The 25,710-nt window shown below is 41.9% G+C and overlaps 1 protein-coding gene and 1 non-coding gene across 17 annotated transcripts in view; both read right to left on the bottom strand.

Annotated features, from left to right (window-relative positions):
- The window catches only part of FGGY (FGGY carbohydrate kinase domain containing), a 514,571-nt gene that overhangs the window by 181,352 nt on the left and 307,509 nt on the right, over positions 1-25,710 (bottom strand). The window contains exons 1-2 of one of the 16 annotated variants that reach the window (XM_055585698.1): positions 19,223-19,325; positions 6,326-6,371 (exon numbers count right to left, since the gene is read on the bottom strand). The exons of the other annotated variants lie outside the window; for them this stretch is intronic. Of the exons in view, the coding sequence (XP_055441673.1) occupies positions 6,326-6,371; positions 19,223-19,236 (60 nt within the window). The 5' untranslated portion in view covers positions 19,237-19,325. Of the gene's footprint in view, positions 1-6,325; positions 6,372-19,222; positions 19,326-25,710 lie in introns of those variants that run through there. 16 annotated transcript variants of the gene reach the window in all.
- TRNAS-GGA (transfer RNA serine (anticodon GGA)) lies at positions 11,464-11,535 on the bottom strand. Its single transcript has one exon. It is a non-coding gene; the product is annotated as a tRNA-Ser (tRNA).

A 25,710-nucleotide genomic window follows, 5' to 3' on the forward strand; every position in this document is an offset into this window, starting at 1 on the left:
AAGAACACGAGCTCTTCTAGTGGTAAACAGCCTGAACTTGATTAAAGTGAAATATAATTGAGAGGTTAGAGTTCTGCAGAGTGTGATAACATCTGACTAGGGCACCAGCACAGAGAGGGTGGGATGGAAATGGGGTCTCAAAGGATGCACAAGATTTTAGCAGGTTCATTTGGGGTGGGAGAAAGGAAGAAAGAATGGAAGGAAAAGAGAAGTTTTTTTGCCTGAAGAAACAGAATTTGGAAAGGCCAAAGAAAGTCAGGAAACATTCCTTTAAAAAAAACCAAACAGACAAACAACAAAAAAAAATTGTTTCTGAGACTGGAATCTAGAAAAATAATATGATTTATTGCAAAGCAGAAATAGACACACAAAAATAGAGAACAAACCTGTGGACAACAAGATGGGAAAGGAGAGGTAGGATGAATTGAGAGATTGGGACTGACATATACACACTATTGATACTTTATTTATTTATTTTTTTTTTGCAAAACTGTATACATTATTTAATTTAAAATGTCTTCAATGATTAATAGACTAGATGAAGAATTGTTAATCTGATATTTCAAAGAATCCATAAACTCTTGAAATTATATATAAAATTTTGTATGTGTTTACATTTTTCTTCTGAGAGGATTCATAACTTTTTGTTGTTGTTGTTGTTGTTTTTAATTTTATTTTTAAATTTTACATAATTGTATTAGTTTTGCCAAATATCAAAATGAATCTGCCACAGGTATACATGTGTGCCCCATCCTGAACCCTCCTCCCTCCCCATACCATCCCTCTGGGTCGTCCCAGTGCACCAGCCCCAAGCATCCAGTATCGTGCATCGAACCTGGACTGGCAACTCGTTTCATACATGATATTTTACATGTTTCAATGCCATTCTCCCAAATCTTCCCACCCTCTCCCTCTCCCAATAATAAGAAACTACTATTTCGCTCTCAGGTTCCCTGGTGGCTCAGAGGTTAAAAAGTCTGCCTGCAATGCAGGAGACCTGGGTTCGATTCCTGGGTGGGGAAGATCCCCCTGGAGAAGGAAATGGTAACCCATTCCAGTATTCTTGTCTGGAGAATACTGGAGGAGGAGGAATACAGAGGAGCCTGGTGGGCTACAGTCCACGGGGTTGCAAAGAGTCGGACACAACTGAGTGACTTCACTTTCACTATATCGCTCTTGGGTTCCCAGGTGGCTCAGACAGTAAAGTGTCTGCCTGCAATGCAGGAGACCTGGGTTTGATTCCTGGGTCCGGAAGATACCCTGGAGAAAGAAATGGTAACCCACTCCAGTACTCTTGCCTAGAAAATCCCATGGATGGAGGAACCTGGTAGGCTACAGTCCATGGGGTCACAAAGAGTCAGATATGACTGAGCGACTTCTCTTGATCTTGACTATATAGCTCACTGAACTCTACTCAGTGCTCTGTGGTGAACTAAATGGGAAGGAAACCCAAAAAAAGAGGAGATATATGTGCAGCTGATTCACTTTGCTATACAGTAAAAACTTATACAACATTGTAAAGCAGCTGTCAGTTCAGTTCAGTCGTTCAGCTGTGTCTGACTCTTTGCGACCCCATGGACTGCAGCACGCCAGGCTTCCGTGTCCATCACCAACTCCCAGAACTTACTCAAACTCATGTTTATCAAGTCAGTGATGCCATTTCCAACCATCTCATCCTCTGTCGGCCCCTTCTCCTCCTACCTTCAATCCTTCCCAGCATCAGGGTCTTTTCTATGAGTCAGTTCTTTGCATCAGGTGGCCAAAGTATTGGAGTTTCAGCTTCAGCATCAGTCCTTCCAATGAATATTCAGGACTGATTTCCTTTAGGATGGACTGGTTGGATCTCCTTGCAGTCTAAGGGACTCTCAAAAGTCTTCTCCAACACCACAGTACAAAAGCATCAACTCTTCGATGCTCAACTTGGTTTATAGTCCAAATCTCACATCCATAGATGACTACTGGAAAAACCATAGTTTTGACTAGATGGACCTTTGTTCACAAAGCAATATCTCAGCTTTTTAATATGCTGTCTAGGTTGGTCATTGCTTTTCTTCCAAGGAGCAAGCATCTTTTAATTTTATGGCTGCAGTCACTATCTGCAGTGATTCTGGAGCCCCCCAAAATAAAGTCTATCACTGTTTCCATTTTTACCCACCTATTTGCCATGAAGTGATTGGACCGGATGCCATGATCTTAGTTTTCTGAATGTTGAGTTTTAAGCCAACCTTTTCACTCTCCTCTTTCACTTTCATCAAGAGGCTCTTTAGTTCTTCTTCACTTTTTGCCATGAGGGTGGTGTCATCTGCATATCTGAGGTTATTGATATTTCTCCTGGCAATCTTTATTCCAGCTTGTGCTTCATCCAGCCCTGCATTTCACATGATGTACTCTGCATATAAGTAAAATAAGCAGGGTGACAACATGCAGGCTTGATGTACTCCTTTTCCAATTTGGGACCAGTCTGTTGTTCCTTGTCCAGTTCTAACTGTTTCTTCTTTACCTGCAAACAGATTTCTCAGGAGGCAGGTCAGGTGGTCTGGTATTCCCATCTCTTTCAGAATTTCCCACAGTTTATGTGATCCACACAGTTAAAGGCTTCGGCATAGTCAGTAAAGCAGAAGTAGATGTTTTTCTGGAACTCTCCTGCTTTTTTGATGATCCAAGGGATGTTGGCAATTTGATCTCTGGTTCCTATGCCTTTTCTAAATCCAGAGTGAACATCTGAAAGTTCATGGGTCACATACTGTTGAAGCCTGGCTTGGAGAATTTTGAGCATTACTTTGCTAGCATGTGAGCTGAGTACAATTGTGTGGTAGTTGGACCATTCTTTGGCATTGCCTTTCTTTGGGACTGGAATGAAAACTGACCTTTTCCAGTCCTATGGCCACTGCTGAATTTTCCAAATTTGCTGTCAGATTGAGTGCAACACTTTCACAGCATCATGTTTTAGGATTTGCAATAGCTCAACTGGAATTCTATCACCCCTACTAGCTTTCAAGGCACTGTTCAATGGGTTACAGATACAGCTGGGAAAAAACAAAGTCCTGCCTTTATGGAGCTTATGGTCTGATAGAACGTGGGATGACAAAAATAAAGGAATATATAATTTATATAATCTATACATATAATACAGATTATATATAATATATGTATTCAAATATATAATAAGTCAGCAGTGATAGGGCTTTTTAGAAAAATAAAGCAGGGAGGAGAAAGTAAGTAGTGTGGTGAGGGCAAATGTTGTTATTTTAATACAGGGTGATCTCAGTGGACTTTTATGATGAGGTTACTTTAAGCTGAGACTGTAAGGGAATGAGGGAGGGAAGCATTGAGTCAGGAACGATACAGACCGAGAGGTAAGAGCAAGTGCAAAGGCCCTGCGGCAGGGGTGTGCTTGCTATCTGACACGAATAACTATCTTACATCAGTACAGCTGGAGTGATGTGAACAAAGAGGAAAGTCATAAATGAGGGCAGAAAAGTAAAGACAGGAGATACATGGAGGTATGGGAGTTCCATATGGGGTTAAGAGAATTTTTTCCCCTTCTCTTCAGTTCTTCTCGCTGAGTCGTTAAGTTGTCTGTCTTTGCAACCCCATGGACTGTAGGCCTTACAGTCTACAGATTGTTGTCATCCTTACAGCCAGACTCCTTACAGCCTGTTGTCATCTTATACGGTTAAAGAGAACAAGATTTGTCAATGCAGGAGAGGGAGGGGAGAACGGCTCGAGTCTGGAGTACATTCTGATTTACCCTGCACAGTTACAGCAGTGTACAGGGGGCAAGCATTTGTTTCTCTACTCCTTACAAAATTTGTTCTGTGAACACTTCTTCCTCATCCCGGAATGAAATTTCAGGGTGGGTCATAGTATTCATACACCCTGAAATAATAAAAAGTGTTTGGTCGACCTTCACCATTTAATGTGAACACTCCTTTGTAATGTTTAAAACTCCCATCTTGATTCACTTGGCAGTACAGCAGAAATTGATACAGCAGTGTGAAGCAGCTATACTCGACAACAACAGAAAGATCATTGCAGCACTAGACAATAACCAAGATACAGAAGCAAGCTAAACGTCCATCAGCAGAGGAATAAAGGAAATACAGTGTGTGCATGTATATACACATACTATGTATATCAATAAACACACACACGTGCTAGAATATTACTCAGCCATAAAAAAGAATGAAATACTGACATGTGCTGCAACATACTAAGTGAAGTAAGTTAGAGAAAGATAAATATCATACTATAACACTTGTATATGAAATCTTAAAAAGTGATATAAATGAACTTACATGCAAAATCGAAATAGACTCACAAACTTTGAAAACAATTTTATGGTTATTGAAGGGGAAACATGGAGGGGATAAATTAGGAGTTTTGGATTAACATACACACACTACTATATATAAAATAATCAATAAGGACTTACTGTATAGCACAGGGAACTGTACTCAATACTCTGTAATTACCTATATGGGAAAAGAGTCAGAAAAAGAATGTATGTGTGTGTGTGTGTGTGTGTATAACTGGAACACTTTGCTGTACACCTGAAACTAACACAATATTGCAAATCAACTATATTCCAAGATAAAATAAAAACTAAATTTAAGGGAAAAAAGCTCTCATCTCATCTAATTGAAAACATCTCTCTTCCATGGCTACAACTGACTTAGAAGCATACCTGGGGGCAGGGGCTGGGGGTTCAGTCTGTTTCTGTCTTTTTTCTTCCACCCTTTCCTCTGCTGGCTAGCCACCTGCTGCTCAGGCTACTCCACAGCCTAGGCAGGCACCTCGGAGAGGTCTTACTGGACTGAAAGGACCATGATCTGGCTCTGATATGTCCTCCAGGTAGGATGCATGTCCCAAACAGACTCTCTCACGATGTGGTTCTGTTGATTCACGACAAGCCCACTGGGGACTCCCCATGGCCCCACATGCTTTCTTGCTCTCTCTCCCTCCCTCTCCACTGCTCTGCTCAGGAGTCCCTTTCATTCCTGGCCCTCAGTGGTAAACCCTACTACTCCTCACCTTCTGCACAAGGTCCCCTGTAAGATATGCCCTGCTGGGTTGCTTGTGCCAGATCCACGCACACAGCTCGGCCTTGTCTTCAGCAGACTCATAGCCCATACCCAGAGCAGCCCTCACTTTTGGCCTTAGTATCTCATACACAACAGTCAACTCTGGCCTCTTTCCTCAGACTTCTGTTTTATATCCTCAGGGTGGTTTTTAACGCTAGTTTAACAAACTTTGAGGAAGCCCTACGTAGGCAGTCTGGTCTCTGGGGCCTCTTCTGAAAGCCTGAGGAGAGGAAGACCCCTATTGTAAGATCTCCTTAGAGGTACGGGAGCAGAGCGCACACGGCAGGAAAGAAGGTGCGCAGAGCTGGCCAGGGCTTGAGAAGTCGACTTACTTTCTGGTGACAGTAGTCATCAAAGACTGAGTAGAGACCCAAATCAGGAAAACGTCATCAATTTCTGAACACCAGACATTCTAATACTGGGTGTTACTTTAACTAACTTATTAAATGAAATCCCCCTTGACATGAGAAGTACATATAGGATTATAAAGAATTGTAAAGAATTCAAAACTACTAAGATATTCTTACCTAATTTCCTATTTTATGATAACCAACCTCCCTCAGTTATTCACCAATAAATCTGTATATAATCTTACCAGCGTATTCAAATCTATCTTTTTGGATGTAAGCCTGTGACTCTACCAACCCCTTTCCAATTTCATACTGAAATTCTGAACCCTCTACTAACATACTAAGATAATCCTTTGTGAGTACTTTTGTCTTAATTCAGAATAATCGCTTTCAATACTCCTGGTGACATATACAAATTGAAAGACACAGGCATGAGATGAATGGCCAACTTTAAGGAGAAAATGAAATTAGCAATTATTCCATTAAAGAAAGTATTTTATGTTTGTCCTGATTAAATCATCTTAACCACCTGGCTCCAGTTTCAATAAAAGTGAATCATTAGGGACAAAGTCTAATAGCTAGCAACAGAATACTCTCTGACTGATTCATTCATTTCTACCTTTCTGTGTCTAGTGCTCATCTGACTGAGCCACATGCTGAGAGAATATAAGAATGCCCACACCACACACTCAGTTCCTGGTGTGAGGAGTGTGGAATGTAGCATGGTTTCTGGTTCCCCTTAAGAAAACAATTTGCTAACTTTAAATCATTCATTCAACAAATACTTATTAAATATCCTCTACTCTTCATTCAATAAATATTGAATGTCTAGCTGAGTCCCAGGTACTAGAACAGACACAGAGGATACAATGGAGAGCTGATGGTCCCTACCTTTGTGAAATTCAGACTGATGGAGTTCCCCGGCCCTGGAATGAAACTGTCAAATAAAATCACCTTTAGTGGTTATTCGAGCATAGGCTACTGATCAACTGTCCTGAATGCTATGGGAGATCATTTTCTCAATTTCACAAAAAGAATATCTATATTTATATATCTATACATCTCAAAAATCTCCAGTAAATACCACATTCACTAGAGAAATTTCAGACACAGCCCCTCTAATATCAGGAACAAGATGAGATTGCTTTTTAATCATAACTTTAACATAATACTTGAGGTCCTGATTAACACAATTATACACAAATTGACAACAACAACAACAACAACAACAAAAGGTATAAAGAAGGGAAGAGAGAGAAGAAATTGTGTAGGTGATAATGATCTTCCAGATAAAGTTCATGCTTATCCTGCTAAGACCTCTTCCAACATCACAGCCTTACAGAAACCTTCCGTGACCATCCAAACCATATAAGATCACCTGGTTCTATGGTTTAAAACTTACTGTGAAAGCTATCAGGCATGTAGAGATTGTTTAACACATGCACATTTTAAAATTTCAGTTCATTTCAGTTCAGTCACTCACTCGTGTACGACTCTTTGCGACCCCATGAACCGCAGCACGCCAGGCCTCCCTGTCCATCACCAACTCCCAGAGTTTACCCAAATTCATGTCCATTGAGTCGGTGATACCACCTAACCATCTCATCCTCTGTCATCCCCTCCTCCTCCTGCCTTAAATCTTTCCCAACATCAGGGTCTTTTCAAATGAGTCAGCTCTTTGCATCAGGTAGCCAAAATATTGGAGTTTCAGCTTCAACATCAGTCCTTCTCATGAACAACCAGGACTGATTTCCTTTAGGATGGACTGGTTGGATCTCCTTGCAGTCCAAGGGACTCTCAAGAGTTTTCTCCAACACCACAGTCCAAAAGCATCAATTCTTCGCGCTCAGCTTTCTTTATAGTCCAATTCTCACATCTATACGTGACTACTGGGAAAACCACAGCCTTGACTAGACGGACCTTTGTTGACAAAGTAATGTCTCTTCTTTTGAATATGCTATCTAGGTTGGTCATAACTTTCCTTCCAAGGAGTAAGCATCTTTTAATTTCATGGCTGCAATCACCATCTGCAGTGATTTTGGAGCCCAGAAAAATAAAGTCTGACACTGTTTCCACTGTTTCCCCATCTATTTGCCATGAAGTGATGGGACTAGATGCCATGATCTTCGTTTTCTGAATGTTGAGCTTTAAGCCAACTTTTTCACTCTCCACTTTCACTTTCATCAAGAGGCTTTTTAGTTCCTCTTCACTTTCTGCCATAAGGGTGGTGTCATCTGCATATCTGAGGTTATTGATATTTCTCCTGGCAATCTTTTATTTTTTGATTTTTCTTTTTTTTTTTTTTGAATTTTATTTTATTTTTAAACTTTACATAACTGTATTAGTTTTGCCAAATATCAAAATGAATCCGCCACAGGTATACATGTGTTCCCCATCCTGAACCCTCCTCCCTCTCCTGGCAATCTTGATTCCAGCTTGTGTTTCTTCCAGCCCAGCATTTTAAAATTTAGTAAAATGCATATTTACAATAGTTAACACATGGAAGCAACCTAAATGTTCACTGACAGATGAATGGATAAAGAAGATGTGGTGGATGTGTGTGTGTGTGTGTGTGTGTGTGTGTGTGTAATGGAATACTATTCAGCTATAAAAAAGAATGAAATAATTCCATTTGCAGCAATATGGATGGACCTAGAGATGATCATACTAAGTGAAATAAGTCAGACATAGAAATCCAAATAGCATATGCTATTACTTACATGTGGAATCTAAAATATGATGCAAATGAACTTACTTACAAAATAGAAACAAATTCACAGACATAGAAAACAAATTTATGGTTACCAAAGGAGCAGGTGGAAATAAACTAGGAGTTTGAGATTAGCAGATACAAACTAATACATATAAATTAAACAACAAGGTCCTACTATATGGCACAGAGGACTATATTAGATATCTTGTAATAACCTATAATTGGAAAGAATATGAAAGAAATCTATCTAGCTACCTACCTATCTATATCTGTATTGTTTTTCTATATACCAGAAACACAACACTGTAAATCAAGTATACTTCAATTACAAAATTAATAAAATGCATTCAGCAAGGTTAATGGATATAAGACCAATTTTTAAAAATCAAATATATTTCTCTATTTCAGCAGTAAGTAAATAGGAAATATAAGACAGAACTGGATGAAATTCATTTAAGTAATTAAAAGTCACTGTACAGGAGTTTGACTCTTTGCTTTATCTGTGCTCTTTTGCTACACACAAATGTAAAAGTACTTAACACTTCCCAAAGAAACTATTATATTTTAACTTTATTTACTTTTAAAAAATGTATTTTGATGTTACTTCTTTTCACAAAGGGTGTGGTACACTGAATAATGATCCTCTCAAAGACAGCCGTGTCCAAATCCCTGCAACTTGTGAATGCTACTGCATATGGCAAAAAAGAAAAAAAAAAAAAGTGGGGGGTGATGGGGATATAATCCTGGATTATCTAGGTGGGCTCTAAATGCAGTCATGAGTGTCCTCCTGAGAGAGAGGAGGGAGATTTGACTATAGAGCCCTGAAGTGACTATAGAGCACCGAAGTCGTGTATTCTCAAGCCAAGGTAAGGTCGCAGCCACTGGAAGTCGCCAGAAGCAAGGAACAGCTTCTCCCCTGGTGCTTCCAGAGAGAGGAAGACCCCATTCACACTTGATCTCAGTGTACTGAACCTGATTTTGGACTTCTGGTCTCCAGAACTTTAAGAATATGTATGTGTATTGTTTTAAGCCAGCAAGTGTGTAATAGTTTGTTACAGCATCCATTGAAAACTAATTCAAAAGGTTTTAGATATTTTATATAGCCCCCTTCAACACATACACACACACACACAGATGTTATAGTAACTCATAAACAAAAGCTATAAATATAAAACTAATGAAAAGAAGAATGGAAATATGATAAGCCAAATATGATAAACCATTTTAGCTTGAGTGTTAGATTTCAACTCTAAGCTTCCTGGTTTACAGAGATAGGAGAAAAATGGGATTGGTTGTATAGCTTGCATTACTGGAAAGAAGGATATGTAAGTTCAGATTAAATAACATTTTTAACCAGTAAATTCTAAAGCAAATTCTCCAGTGGAACTTTATATGGGGTACAGTGAGTAACATATTAACTTATCAGCATAAAGTAACAGAAGTATGACTTTCATATGGCTATTACTCTTTAATTTTTGCATTTAACATTTTTTATTAAAAATAATTTCAGACTTAGAGAAAAGCTGCAAAAATAGTACAAAGAATTCTGTATACCCTTCATTAGACTCAGAGTCTCTTAATATGTTGTATAGGCATTCCTTCTTTCTATCCACTTATCCATCCATTCCCCTCACATACATTGTGTGTCTGTGAAAAAATTTTTCTGAACCAATGTGAGTAAGTTGTAGATATAATGCCCATTTACCCCTAAATACTTAAGCACATTTTATTTTTAAAAGGCTATTCTTTTATATGGCCCTAATGGCACCCCACTCCAGTACTCTTGCCTGGAAAATTCCATGGAAGGAGGAGCCTGGTAGGCTGCAGTCCATGGGGTCGCTAAGAGTCGGACAGGACTGAGTGACTTCACTTTCACTTTTCACTTTCATGCATTGGAGAAGGAGATGGCAACCCACTCCAGTGTCCTTGCCTGGAGAATCCCAGGGGTGGCAGAGCCTGGTGGGCTGTCGTCTATGGGGTCGCACAGAGTTGGACATGACTGAAGTGACTTAGCAGCAGCAGCAGCAATACAATTATAGTATCAGGAAATACAAATGGACAAAATTCTATTATTTTATCTATAGGCTTTATTCAAATTTCACCAATTGCTACAAAACATCTTTTATAGTAAAAGGAAAAAAGAATTCTCTAGTTTAGGACTCAATTTAGGATCATATGCTGCCTTCAGATGTTAGTCTCCTTAACATCTGTGTTAATCGGAAAGGTTTCTCCTCTCCTAGGAAGCCTTGATTGCATCCACTCTGCAACCTTGGCATTTCCACTGCCAAAAGTACCATCAATTCCATCTTCTAACTGTCTTTCAAATATATCCACTCCTCTCCATCTCCCCTGCCATACTCTGAGACAAGCTATTGCAATACCATCTCACCTGATTTCTAAGGTCCTTCTATCTAGTCTTCTCGCGTCCGCTGTGGTCTCTCTCCAATCTGTCCTTCAAATTGCAATTATTTTGATCCTTTGTAAATCTACTTATGTTACCCACTGTGCTTAAAACCTTTGTTTCTCTTAAAAGACCAAGATCTTTCACAAGGATTATAAACCTAGCATGTCCTGCCCCTTTTTGCTTCTCCAGGCTTAACTTGTGTCATGCCTGTACCAAACCCAATCTGCTAGTTTCCCTCCTATCATCCCGCTGTACTCTTCCTGGATCACTTACCACTCATCCACGGCCATGTTCAACCCTCCCTGCTCCCTACTAGACTCTGCTTAGTTACCTAACCGAAGTATTTCATCTCAAACATCCCTGCCTTATAAAAGCCAATCACCCAAACGTCATCAGTCACTTGGCTCTACACTCTCATGGTTTTTCCTCCCTGTCACAGCACTTTGTTGTTGTTCAGTTACTAAATTGTGTCAGACTCTTTGCGACCCCCATGGACTGCAGTATGCCAGGCTTCCCTATCTGGCACTATCTCCCAGAGTTTGCTCAAACTCATGTCCATTGAATTGGTGATGCCATCCAACCATCTCATCCACTGTCACTCCTTCTCCTCACAGCATTTACACACCAGACACATATATGTATAATTCAAAGACTGAATATAAAGACTCATCCAACCTTCATCCGGAATGCTACTTGTCACAAGCCCCTCCTGGAAGGCATCTTTTCTTTTTAACCTCAATAACCAGCAGCCGCAGCCATGTAATTAACCAAGTGTTCTGTGAATGAAGTCGAGTGAAGTCGCTCAGTCATGTCCAACTCTTTGTGACCCCATGGACACGGAGGCTCCTCTCTCCATGGGATTCTCCAGGCAAGAATACTGGAGTGGGTTGGCATTTCCTTCTCCAGGGGATCTTCCCGACCCAGGGATTGAACCTGGGTCTCCCGCATTCCAGGCAGACGCTTTAACCTCTGAGCCACCAGGGAAGCCCTGTAGGAAGTGTTATGTACTTATAGCCAAAAAATTTCTTGCTTGTCTTTCAAGGTTCATCACCTATACATACATTCCTAAAATGTGTTGTCTCTCTTGTCTCTTTGAATTTTATTTGAATAAAATAATTCTGTATTTTCTTTCATGCCTTGTTTCTTTCACTTAAAATTTTTTGATATGTATAAAGTGAAAGTGAAAGTGAAGTTGCTCAGTCGTGTCTGACTCTTTGCGACCCCATAGACTGTAGCCTACCAGGCTCCTCTGTCTATGGGGTTTTCCAGGCAATAGTACTGGAGTGGCTTGCCATTTCCCACTATAATACACTATATATTACTATATATACTATAATACATGAGCATATTCATTCTATTATTAGGAGAAACTTGGGTTGATTCAAATTTGGAGTTATTATGAAAATAATGCTATGAACACTCTTTGTACTAAGAACACTCTTTGTACTAGTCTCTGGGTCCATATTGGTACAAGGATATGATAGTTTCTCCAGGTTTTTACCTAGGAATGAAACTGGTAGAGTGCAAGTTATGCACATATTCATATAATGCTTCACTGTTTTCCCAACTGATTACACCCATTTGTACTCCCATCAGCTGGGTATCAAACCAGTAAGTCCTAAAGGAAATCAAGCCTGAATATCATTGGAAGGACTGACGCTGAAGCTGAAGCTCTAGTATTTTGGCCATCTGATGTGAAGAGCTGACTCATTGGAAAAGACCCTGATGCTAGAGAAGATTAAGGGCAGGAGAAGGGGACAACAGAGGACGAGATGGTTGGATGGCATCACCGACTCAATGGACGTGATTTTGATCAAACTCAGGGAGATAGTGAAGGACAAGGAAGGAAGCCTGGCATGCTATGGGGTCGCAAAGAGTTGGACATGACTGAGCAGCTGAACAACAACAGCAGGGTATGAATGTAAAGCATCTATCAAGATCTGTAACTACAAATTTTTGTGATTGTTTGCTTAGTATCCATCTTCCCCATTAGACTGTAAGGTCTGTGTCTACTCGTGCTTACTATTTCACTCCAGTGCCTGGCACAGAGCAGGAGCTCAAGAACAACTGGCTGAAAAAAGAAGGCACTCTGGATAAGAAAGTTTAAGTATTTTGGATGTGAACATAAGTCTATCTAACTTCACAACCCCTGTCTTTTCTATCATTTACATTTTCCTTCTCTGAAAATGGTGATGATCATTTGTATCCTACTTACTAGTTTCCAATGCAATGCAGGTGAAAGTCACCCAGTCGTGTCTGACTCTTTGCAACCCCATGGACTATAGGCCATGGAATTCTCCAGGCCAGAATAATGGAGTGGGCCACCTTCTCCTTCTCCAAGGGATCTTCCCAACCCAGGGATCAAACCCAGGTCTCCCACATTGAAGGTGGAGTCTTTACCAGCTGAGCCACAAGGGAAGCCCAAGAATACTGGAGTGGGCAGCCTATTCCCTCTCCAGCGGATCTTTCTGATCCAGGAATCGAACTGGGGTCTCCTACATTGCAGGCGGATTCTTTATCGAGTTATCAGGGAAGCCCTGAAAGTGAAAGTTGCTCAGTCATGTCCGACTCTTTGCTACCCCATGGACTCTACAGTCCACGGGATTCTCCAGGCCAGAATAATGGAGTGGGTAGACTTTCCCTTCTCCAAGGGATCTTCCCACCCAGGGATCGAACCCAGGTCTCCCTCACTGCAAACGGATTCTTTACCAGCTGAGCCACAAGGAAAGCCCAAGAATACTGGAGTGGGTAGCCTTTTTCTTCTCCAGGGGATCTTCCCACCCAGGGATCGAACCCAGGTCTCCCACATTGCAGGCAGATTCTTTACCAGTTGAGCCACAAGGGAAGTCCAATGCAATGGTAGCAATCAAATGTGATTACAGATGTCACTCCAATAAGCACGGAGTACCCATTAAGTGTCCACCAACGTTCCACTACTATGCACCTGGACTCAAAGGTCCACAGATGGGGTATATGAAAGGTGACTGTCAATGGCAAATGGTTGATGAATGTATGTGGATTAAGATTACTTTGTATACAAATACAGTGGTTTCAGATATCACTACAGGGAAAACCAGGGAGCGCAATTAATGCTTTCAAGTCCAAACTGCACCTGTGTCCCAAATTATTCACCAGCACAAACAAAAGAAGCTTGCTCCAAGCCCCTATCAGAAAAAACATTTGAAAATGCTTTTACCCAGATGGCATCACTTTTCATCTGTGTCTGAGCTCACGGAAAGGCTGGGCAGAGAGCTGTACTACACACTGCACTTCAGCTCGGCGCTGTGGGTTCAAAAAGTAAACTCTGACTTCCTATTTACACTGAAGATCTTAGGCCCCTGCGGTTTCCTGTTGCATCCTGGTGTGTCTGTGCTTTGGTTTCTGAGTTGTCTGCATAGAGCAGCAAATGGGTCCCTCACGGTTTCACTTCATCTTGCTTTTCACAAGAAAATAAGAATTCTACAGTCTCTAATTGTTAGCAGATTCTACGAGGTACTCTCTCCAAGTCCTGACTTCTGAATCTGTCTGGACCTAAGCCTACCAAGAGACGTTTTCCTTTGAAAGGATGGAGACTCATGGAACCTCCAAGTGTGACCCAAGCCAGCAGGGACAGACTGATCATTCAACTTACTTTACTACATGTTACACTACTTTTACATTTCTTAACATTCATCAAGTATAAATTTAGAGCCCCTTCTATGTACAAAGTGCTGTGTTGGGCACTGAGGAAACCATGATGAGAAGGTATAATTGCTACTCTGAAGGAGCTTAAAGCCATTTTTTGAAAGTCCCTGATTAGAATCACTGGGCCACCTGTTAAAATGACAGTATGCTCCTTCCCAGCAAGACTCACTGACTCACTCCCTGTGGGAGTGGCACCTGAAGAACTGCATTTGTAAGGAGTCTTCAGGGACATTTTATGCACAGTAATTGAGAACCACTGGTTGGCGGCTCAGTGGAGAATTTACAGTCTCAGCGGTGAGGGGGCAGTGACAGAATCAGGGGCCTTTCCTATGATATATCAGACTTCCCCCAACTGCAGGATCCTTCAATTTGAGTAAATGAAGGTGAACCAACTAAGCATGCAGCAGAAATGGCTTTGGGTTTGCTCACATATGTATCTGAATCTCGGACCTAACCCTTACTATTAATAGCCAGGGGACTTTGGACAGATCACTCAGTTTCTCTGAACCTCATTTAAAAAAAGAAAACAACACCTGCTGTGTCTACCTCACTTAGATATCCTGAGTATCACATTCCACAAGGCATTTTACAAACTCTAAAGCACCAAGAATGAGTTAGTCATTTTATGATCACAAAAACTTTAATAAACAAGAAAATTAAGCCAACGCATAAGGTTTCTCTTAAGCAACCAGAACTAGCCCATCTCTTAACCATCCTGAACTTTGCTCCCAGTTTCTCCTAAACATTGTAACTGTGTATAATGTGCTTCCTTCCAAGTTCCAGCAGCTTATTCCGGAAGCAGAACTCGAAAGTGGACCCAGTTCTGGGTAGGACAGTGGGATATACTCTTGGTACCATGTTAACATTTGCAAGGAATGAATATAAAAGACAGGAGACCAGTCAGACCTGGCTTCCTCTGCCTCATCCCAGCTCTGTAATCTCTCTGATCTCAATTCTATCATCTCTTAGATGGAGAAATATGCTCTATTGGGTCATTTTAGGTTACTATCCTTTAAGGACATTTCCTTTTGTTTAATGTGAATGTATTAGTACTACACTTTATTCTGACTTAAAACATGCCTTTCTCTTTCTTAAAACACCTTTCTCTTTCATAAGTTAATTACCTATATTTGTTATGAGGATTAGATATTCTATATACAGGCTGCCAGACAGAGGAACTAGCACAAAGTAATTCTGTAATAAATCCCAGCTATTGTTATTCCTAAATATAAACACGTTGCTTGTTCATCCCTAAGATGTTGTCCCCAGAAAATTCCTCTTCTTTACATATGACACATAAATTTGAGCAGTCTTTTGTTTGGTGAATATTTCCTTCTCTTTTTAAAATTTGAATTTGTATCCCTCAAATTGTGGTGGTCTTTACTATCTAACTTCACCAGGATTACAGATCATTTACTGTCTGTTAGCAAACCTCTTTGGGTGGACTTGATAACATGTGGTATGCTGAATTCCTCCTGTGTGCCCTAGGGATAGAGCATGAAGGAGGCTTCTCCTTGACTGCTCAATGAGCTCAGGCATGTAGGGAAGACAAGGAGTGATAAGTGCTGCTCTGGAGCTGGGCTTAGGGAGCTATGAGGGCCCAGAGGAAGCAGAACTCACCAAACATGCTGGAGGAAGGGACAAGAGCCACGTGAAAGTTACACCTGACCTTTGGGGAACTTTGTGTAAGACTTGCACTAAGGATACTGTAGTGACTAAGAACACAGGTTCTGGGGTCCCTGGGCTTTGGTTCAACCTCTCTTCTGCCTCCTCCTCCCATTGTGAGCTCCCCAAGCCTCAGTTTCCTCATCTGAACACTTGGGATCATAATACAATGAGAGTCATCCTAGAGTTTACTGGGAGTATCAAATAACATGGTAAATGTTCAATAAATGTGAACTGTAATAATGATGATGATTCTAGCGGTGATGAGACTCACCAGGTAGAAGAGAGTTGTGGCCATTCCAGCCAGAGTTAAAAAAAAAAATATGCCTAAAGGCCAAATGAGAAAGTACAGGCTCTTTGCAAGAAGAAGTCTATACTTTTTCAATCTAAAGCATTCCAAATACCAAATGCTTTTTTCATGTTTCATGGGATGGCAAAATGAATAAATAGGTTACTATTTAGAACCTATGTAACATCCCCAGTGTGAATATTCATAAGCTTTACTGTAGAAATACAAATGTGATTGATTATGGGTGCTATCCTGGATCTCACTAACATTGGTATGTAATATACTGTATACATACAGTATAAACTTTAAAAAATCTGGATATTCTCTATTCTACAAATCTTTGGCCCCATGGAATTCACAAAAGGATATGGGATGTACTTGTTATTAAAACATAGGATGAAAAGTTAGGAATTGCAGGGGATGAGGCCAGGGGTGGGCAGGGCTCAGGTCACACATGATCCTCTATGACCTGCTAGGATTAAGGAGACTCACTGAGACTTTTTAACTGGGAGAGTGAAGCCATCAGACTTGATATTCAGGACCATCTCCACTGTGAGTCTGTCAAAGTAGGTCCATGCTAATTAGGGCCTTGCGTAACACAGAAGAATGAGTACATGTGTTACTATAACTGGCCTTTCTCTCCATGGGCTCCCTCTTTTTCATGGATCATTTCCCTAATTCCAGAGAACACCAGCCCTGACTTTCAAGATCACAGCTAGTCTTTCAATGAAGAGTTACATGGAAACCTGAGGAACTTTCAGTAGATTTTAACAGGTAGGCAGATGGCAGGTAGGTAAGCCAGGATGGCCCTGTGACTTGTCTACATCAAGCAGCTCCTGGATGGCTGACCAGTTACTCACAAACACCCTCCACGTAAACATCCCCTCAATCAACAGAATCAAGGCTGTCTCTGCCTGGCTCGACTTAAGGCTAAAATCAGTGACACGAGGCCCAAACACAAATCTGGCAGTTGGATGATATGGACACTTTTCAACCAGTTTTATGCTTTTGCCTATGGTCTGCTTCAAGGTATAGTTCAGTGAAACTAATCAGTTCTCACGTGGATAGAATTGTGTGACTGAATGCGGCAATGCTGCTGTAATCAGTGGGAAGGATCAGGTCATCAAGGAAAGAGCCTGTCGTCTTCTTGAAGACCAGAGAGCTGACATGCTGGATCTTCCTTCTTTCACCACGCAGCCTGTCAGCCCATCGAAGAAAAGGACACCAAACGGGTATGCCCTGATGTGTTCTTCAGAAAACCTGGATGGTTGCTACCCAGCATATTTCTGTTTGTCCTTCTATCTATCAATCCAATATTTACTAGACCCACACCACATGTCAGGTGCTATCCCAAGTGCAAGCAGAAATGGAAATTTACTGTTCTGTGTTAAGTAACAAAGACCACAAGCTGGTATCGTTCCACAGTATAACCTGAAATATGGGCACTAAATCTTTCTCTTTCTCAAACATCACTAAACTCAGTTCTCTACAATTCTGAAAAATACACGACAGGGGTGAGTTTTATGGTATGTGAATTATCTTTCAGCAAAAAGTTAAAAAATAATACATCATAGCACTGCAGTACCTTTCACCTCCTTGAGATTTAAGACTTTCATTCTTTTTAAACTGAATATATCCCAAATCTATAACAACATGGCCAAATTCTCCGCTGGGTTTTCACACTGAACCTCTTTTTTTTTTTTTTTTTCCTATTGGCAGTAGGGAGCCACTGATGTTCATTAGGGAGGGACTTGCAACCTCAACCCTTCAGCGCTGATTGCTCAAAAAATTTCTCATGGGTTTTTCTGGGACCTTTGTTCTATTACATGTCATTTCTCCTGGTGTTCTCACACTGGTAAAACGGAAGAACAGAAACGACACCAAACTTCTGATGGCTCTGAAGGTCAAAAAAATAGGAAAATTTAATTAAGGTGTAAAAAGAGGTCCTTGGAGCACACACACAAGGAGAGTGGGAGATGGGGATGAAAAATAAGGGGGAAGTGGGACTTCCCTGGTGGTCCAGTGGCTAAGACTTCATGCTCCCAATGCAGGGTGCCTGGGTTCAATCCCTGGTCAGGGAACTACAGCCCACAAGCTGTAGCTAAGAAATGGTACAGCCAAATAGATAAATAAAGATGAAAAAAATATATATTAACAAAAACCCAGAAAACAATAAGGCAGAAGTTCTGAAACCCCAGAATGTATGTAGAAGTGGAGGAGTTGATGTGTACTGAGAACCACAGTACAAAAGCTGACGCTTAGTGAGGGCCCTGCCTGCTTCAGACTCCTTTACATCCTCACTCATTCACTGGAAGAGCACTAACACTGCCCATTGCTGCTAGGTCACCCTCAGCAACCACAGTATCAGAGTGACCCTCACAGCAGATGAGTGGGAAATAGAAAAAGGGGGAATAAAAATCAATGTGGTTTTCATTTCATGCTCTTCCAAATGAATACAAAAACATCTCCGTGATTTGAGAAGTTAGTCACATGTCTTCAAATTGCCTAATTCAGTACTTGACCACAGAGCAGCGGGGAAACAGGGAAGATGATAAATAAGAAGTCTCATAAATACATGCCCAGGGGACAGTGGTTGACAAGTGATGCTGTTTATTTTTATTGTTATCATTAGTCTGGGGGCCCCTTGAAGGGCAGTGATTTGAGAGACTGGGAAGGAGGGAAAATGAGAACATTGTGGTTGAACTGCACCCAGGCCTCACTGTGCAGTTATCACCAAACTTTGAAAAAGATCTGCCTTGTAGTCACTTCACCCCATTCCCACAAAACACCCATGAAAACAACCAACCATCCCATGGCCCCTGTCTCATTGTTCTGTAAAGAGCTGACAATGTGAGCTCTGGAATCAAACAGCCTGGGTTAGAAACTTCTCCAGGACTTACTAGCTATGGACTTGGATAAGTACTCTGCCTCTCTGAAACCCAGGTTCAGTCCCTATAAAACGAGAGGATAACATTGGTAACTGCATAAGGTTATTATGAGAGTTAGATACAATAATAGATGCACATTTCTTACCCCATCATAAGCATGCAGTAAATATTAGCTGCTGTTGTTACTGCTACTAATTTCGATTCTTCCCTCTGCTTCAACCATTCTTTCAGGCGAGCTGCCGTCTTTTGTGGAAAACTGGGCTCCTGCCAGCTGACACACTCTCATTTGTTCTGACCTCATGAAAGGTCTTGTGTTACCTGGCTTTGCTGTGTTCCTGGTGGGCTTCCAGAAACACGGGACCAGACGGCCCTGCCCACCTTTTATGGGAGCGGAATGGCTGGATCGCACAGCAGATGTGAGAGTCTCTTATAAGAAACTGCTCAACTATTTTCCGAAGTGGTTGTGCCATTTCATGTACCCGGCAGGAGCCTGTGAGGGTTCCAGTTCCATATGCTCATCAAACTTCAGTCCTTCTAACAAGCATATCGCGGGTCTCACTGTGGTTTGAATTTGCATTTCCCTTGTAAGGAACCATGTATGGCACCCTCTGTCCCTCAGTCTGGACCTGGGTAGAGCACTCCAGTGCTATAATCATCACCCAAAGAGCACAGTTCCAACGACGTGGCCTGGTCTGAGGGGTGTTTTCTCTGGTTAGAGCTCAGGACTCTAGGACTCCTGAGCCCTCGTTTCCAAACTGAATGGAGATCAAGCTGCAGATCCACTGTGGGCCAAAGTGCATCCTGAAGAGCTGCTGGGAAGAGACCCTGTTCTCTTCCAGGGACCCATGATGGATGGGAATGGAGAGCTCTGGAGGACTGTGAGGTGGAGGAAGGAAGAGAAAGCAGGTCCTGCTGAAGTAAAGCTGTTTAGTGAGGCTCTCACTTCCTAGAGAAGCCAAGTGAGCTCCCAGGTATCACCAGCAAGGTGGGGGTAGGAGACAGACTGACAGCACCCTGGACAGGGGGGGCTTCTACCAGTTGGTCAGCCCCACCCTCCCTGACTCAGCAGAAACAGATGATGAAAGACGGCCCTACTGCAGTGGGGAGGTGTGAAAGGAGACTTAGGAAAATTCAAGCACTTGCACGCTTGTCAGCAAGGGAAGTGGTGGTGGGGCGGGGGAGCAATCCAGCCATGTAGTCACTAAGCATCTATGAATACTATACACCAGCTCTAAACCGGACAGGATGGGATGAGAGGGGTAACAGAGACATGGACCCACTAGTGTGGACCTGATAAGCAAGTCAGCTTCCTCTGAGATATGAGCTGGTAACATTAAACAGAGTCTTGTCCAACTCTTTGTGACCCCATGGACTGGTAGCCCACCAGTCTCCTCTGTCCATGGAATTCTCCAGGCAAAAATACTGGAATGGGTTGCCATTCCCTTCCCTAGGGGATCTTCCTGACCCAGGGATTGAACCCATGTCTTCTGCATTGCAGGCAGATTCTTTACGGGCTGAGCCACCAGGGAAGCCCCACCATTAAAACACAAATAAGCACACCTGGTAATCATGAGTGGGAGGGAGAGTGGGAGGAGGAGACAGGAGTTTGGGATGGACATGTATACACCGTTACATTTAAAATGGATAACCAACAAGGACCTACTGTGTAGCACAGGAAACTCTGCTCAATGTTATGTGGCAGCCTGGATGGGAGGGGAGTTTGGGGGAGCATGGATACATGTATATGTACGGCTGAGTTGCTCTGCTGTATACCTGAAATTATCACAACGTTGTTAATCGACTATATTCTAATATAAGATAAAAAGTTAAAAAAATACCAATAACCATACCTATCAGTCTGTGCTAGGGACCAAAAGAACAGAACAGAACAGTAAATATGTCAGACTACCTAGAGAATTTACTTGGGTTAGAAGGAAAGACGTGACAACTAGTATTTATTGAGCATCTACTATGTACTATTTTTTAAATTAAGACTAAACCACCTTTAGAGATATTGTGCCTGGAAAATAGTAAGCACTCTATAAGTTACTGTAGGCAGTATTATTATTGTTCTTATTTTCTGGTATTCTTTATTTTTTTTAAAAGCTTTACTGAACTATAATTGGTATTCATTAAGTTGCACATATTTAAAATATCTGGTTTGATAAATTTTGACATAGAAGACAACCACAAATGAAGATATTATTATAATCAAGGTAAGTATATCCAGGCTTCCCTTGTAGCTCAGATGATAAAGAATTTGCCTGCAGTGCAGGAGACCCGGGTTCGATCCCTGGGTTGGGAAGATCCCCTGGAGAAGGAAATGGAAACCCACTCCAGTATCCTTGCCTGGAAAATCTCATGGACAGAGGAACCTGGTGGACTGCAGTCTATGGGGCCACAAAGAGTCAGGCACAACTGAGCAACTAACACACAAGTATATCTATCACCCCCAAAAGTTTCCTTGTGCCCATCTATAATCCTATCCTCCTGGTCCTCATTCTGCCACTGCCCCACTGTAGGCAAACACTGATCTGCTTTCCGTCATTATCTATTAGACATAAATATATATAATGCATTTCCTAATAATTTTTAATAAATGGAATTACATACAGTTTATACTCTTTGTTTGGCTTCTCTCATTGAGCATAATTAATACTTTGAGATGAATCCATGTTGTATCTTATATTAATAGCTCATTCCCTTTTATTGCTTAGTAGTATTCCATTCTAACAATGGACCAATAGTTTATCTATTCACTGTTGACAGGCATTTGGGTTGTTTCCAGTTTGGGGCTATTACAAATGAGACTGCTATGAACTTGAACTACTATGAACTACTACTACTATTCCTGCATGAGTTTCTGTATAGACATAATGCTTTTATGAGTGGAACAGTGGGGTCACACAGGAGGTGTACGCTGACTTTGTAAGAAAGTGCTAAACTACTTTCCAAACTGGTTGTACCATTTCACATTCCCCTCAGCAGTGTGTTAGGTTCTGGTTTCCCTCCTCTTCATCACAATGTCAGCCATTCTCACAAGCATGTATTGGATCTCACGGTGGTTTGAATTGGCATTTCCCTAGTGACTAATGGCATGAGCATCTTCCCAGGTATTTGTCATTCAAATCTTTTCTTTGAGGAGATGTCTGCAACAACACTGGCCCTTATTTCAATTGAGTCTGCTCTCCCTCTCCCCTGGGGAATTGAGAGAAGCTATGATATGCAGAGTACATCATGAGAAACGCTGGACTGGAAGAAACACAAGCTGGTATCAAGATTGCCGGGAGAAATATCAATAACCTCAGATATGCAGATGGCACCACCCTTATGGCAGACAGTGAAGAGGAACTAAAAAGCCTCTTGATGGAAGTGAAAGTGGAGAGTGAAAAAGTTGGCTTAAAACTCAACATTTAGAAGACGAAGATCATGGCATCCGGTCCCATCACTTCATGGGAAATAGATGGTGAAACAGTGGAAACAGTGTCAGACTTTATTTTTTGGGGCTCCAAAATCACTGCAGATGGTGACTGCAGCCATGAAATTAGAAGACGCTTACTCCTTGGAAGGAAAGTTATGACCAACCTACACAGCATATTCAAAAGCAGAGACATTGCTTTGCCAACAAAGGTCCGTCTAGTCAAGGCTATGGTTTTTCCTGCGGTCATGCACGGATGTGAGAGTTGGACTTTGAAGAAGGCTGAGCGCCGAAGAATTGATGTTTTTGAACTGTGGTGTTGGAGAAGACTCTTGAGAGTCCCTTGGACTGCAAGGAGATCCAACCAGTCCATTCTGAAGGAGATCAGCCCTGGGATTTCTTTGGAGGGAATGATGCTGAAGCTGAAACTCCAGGACTTTGGCCACCTCATGCGAAGAGTTGACTCATTGGAAAAGACTCTGATGCTGGGAGGCATTGGTGGCAGGAGGAGAAGGGGATGGCAGAGGATCAGATGGCTGGATGGCATCACTGACTCGATGGACGTGGGTCTGGGTGAACTCCGGGAGTTGGTGATGGACAGGGAGGCCTGGCGTGCTGTGATTCATGGTGTCGCGAAGAGTTGGACACAACTGAGCGACTGAACTGAACTGAACTGATGGACCTGAAAGGGAAGAGCAAGGACTCTGGGCTCAGTCCCCTAGAGGGGGGTCAGTCCCCACTTTCTGCACATGGTGTGACCCACTTAACTGCTCTTTACCTCCATATCCTCACTTGTGAAATGGGGAGAGTAATGGTGCCCAGCTCACAGGACTGCTGAGCTGATGACAAGACATACAGGATTTAGCACAGTGCCTGTTACACTGTAGGTGCTCAATAGATGGCAGCAGCCAATACTATTGCCTGTCTTCTGATAATGACTGAGGCTGGACCAGGGATGCTGAACTTTATCCATTCGGCGCAGTATAGAACTGTCCTGCCTCAAATGCCAGGAGAAGCACTATGCTGAGTTTTCTGATTGCTTGAGCTGTCTTACTGCTCATAGAACCATGCCAAACCCCTCCTTGCCAATCAATGCCTAGCATACAGTCTGTTTTCCAAACATGTTGTTGAGGGGCCCAGGGTGAACCTCAGTAGAGAGAGACCAACTCCTGAGAACACTGGTCCTAAAGGTTGACAATTGCAGGTCCTAGTGAATCATGCACAGGAACCTGGCTCCTTCCCTGGGAGTTGTGACTGTGGACCTATCTGTGCCTATGGACTCCCTTCCTTCTCCACCTCTCTCGTGACCTCTGCAGATGCCACTTGCTGAAGAGACCAAGGCAGAGAAACCCGCCCACTCTCTCTTAGCTGTGACATTCTCCTTTTCTACAGTGCTATCCCAGTGGGTCTGCAATACCTACAAACCATCCAGGAGCATAGGAACTCAGTGATGGGTGCTGTAGACACAAAAGACCAAGATAAAGAGTAAGAGGGTGAGACTAGGCGGGGATCTGGTGCCTGAAACTGAGTAGGAAGAGCATCCCCATGCAGTGAGGAAACTACAATCCTGTAAGTACTACATGCTACAGGAAAGCTTCCCTGTTTACTGAAGACTTGACTGGTCCCATTCTCCATATGAAAGTGAAAGTGAAAGAGTTAGTCGCTCAGTTGTGTTCAACTCTTTGCAACCCCATGGACCATTGTCCGCCAGGCTCCTCTGTCCATGGGATTTCCTAGGCAAGAATACTGGAGTGGGTAGCCATTTCCTTCTCCTGGAGATCTTACCGACCCAGGGATTGAACCCCAGTCTCCTGCATTGCAGGCAGATTCTTTACTGTCTGAGCCATCAGGGTAGCCCCCACTCCTCCACATTCCAGTCTTAAATTTACCATCAGAATTACCACTCTGACCTGTGGTCATCTCCTCCTTGTCTGTCTTTGTCCATGAAGGCAGGCATGACACTTTCTCTTATTTATCTTAATACCCTTAGTACTTAGCCAGGCAAATACAAGAAAACATTTTGGTAATGAGTGAACGATTTAATAAATATTTTTTAATGAACTTTTAATTTTAAAACAGCTTAGATTACAGAAAAGTTGGGAAGATAGTACAGAGTTTCATAGATTTGACACCTAGTTTTGTCATTAATATCTTACATTAAGCTAATATGTCACGATTAAAAAATGATGATATATTATCATTAACTAAAGACCTTACTTGATTCAGATTTCCTTAATTTTCATCTAACATCTTTCTTCTGTTTTAGGATCCCATCCAGGATGCCACACTACATTCAGTTGTTACATCTCTTTAGACTCCTCTTGACTGCGATAATTTCTCAGACTTTCCTTGTTTCTTGATGACCTGGATGGTGCTGGTCAGGTATTTTGTAGCATGTCTCTCAAATGGAATTTGTCTGATGTTTTTCTTATGATTAATTAGACTACGGTTATGGGTTTGGGGGAGGAAGATAACAGAGATAAAGTGCCATTCTCCTCACATCATGGCAATAGTACATACTATCAACATTACTTATCACTGTTGGTGCTGACCTTGATCACCTGGCTAACGTTAGCGCTCAGATTTCTCCATTGCAAAATTATTCTTTTTCCCCCTTTTTGTACTGTCCTTCCTCTTTGAAAGAAAGTTACCATGTGTAGCTCATGCTTTAAGAGTAGGAAGTTATGCTCCACCTCCTTGGGGGGGCAGGGGGGAGGGGATATATCTACATAAATTATTTGGAATTCTCCTGCCTGGGAGATTTGTCTCTTCTATTTACTTATTTATATCAGTATGGGCTCATATTCATAATATTTATGTGACACTTTGGGTTATAATCCAATACACTTTATTTATATCTCCAGGCAAGAATACTGGAGTGGGTTACCATTCCCTTCTCCAGGGGATCTTCCTGATGCAGGGATCTAAACAATTGAACCATGGTTTCCTGCATTGCAGGCAGATTCTTTACCATCTGAGCAACCAGGGAGGCCCCCTCAAATTGTTACAGTGTTTTCTTTTTTTAACATTTCTTTATTTTTGGTGCTACAAGATACTCTAGGATCATCTTGTCTATTTCCTGCCTCAGTCCCCAGTTCAGTTCAGCTCAGTTGCTCAGTTGTGTCCGCATTGGGCTGCTGACCCCATGGACCACAGCACGCCAGGCCCCCCTGTCTATCACCAAGTCCTGGAATTTACCCAAACTCATGTCTGTT

Source organism: Bubalus kerabau, chromosome 6, assembly GCF_029407905.1.
Source record: "Bubalus kerabau isolate K-KA32 ecotype Philippines breed swamp buffalo chromosome 6, PCC_UOA_SB_1v2, whole genome shotgun sequence".
Taxonomy (NCBI): Eukaryota; Metazoa; Chordata; class Mammalia; order Artiodactyla; family Bovidae; genus Bubalus; species Bubalus kerabau.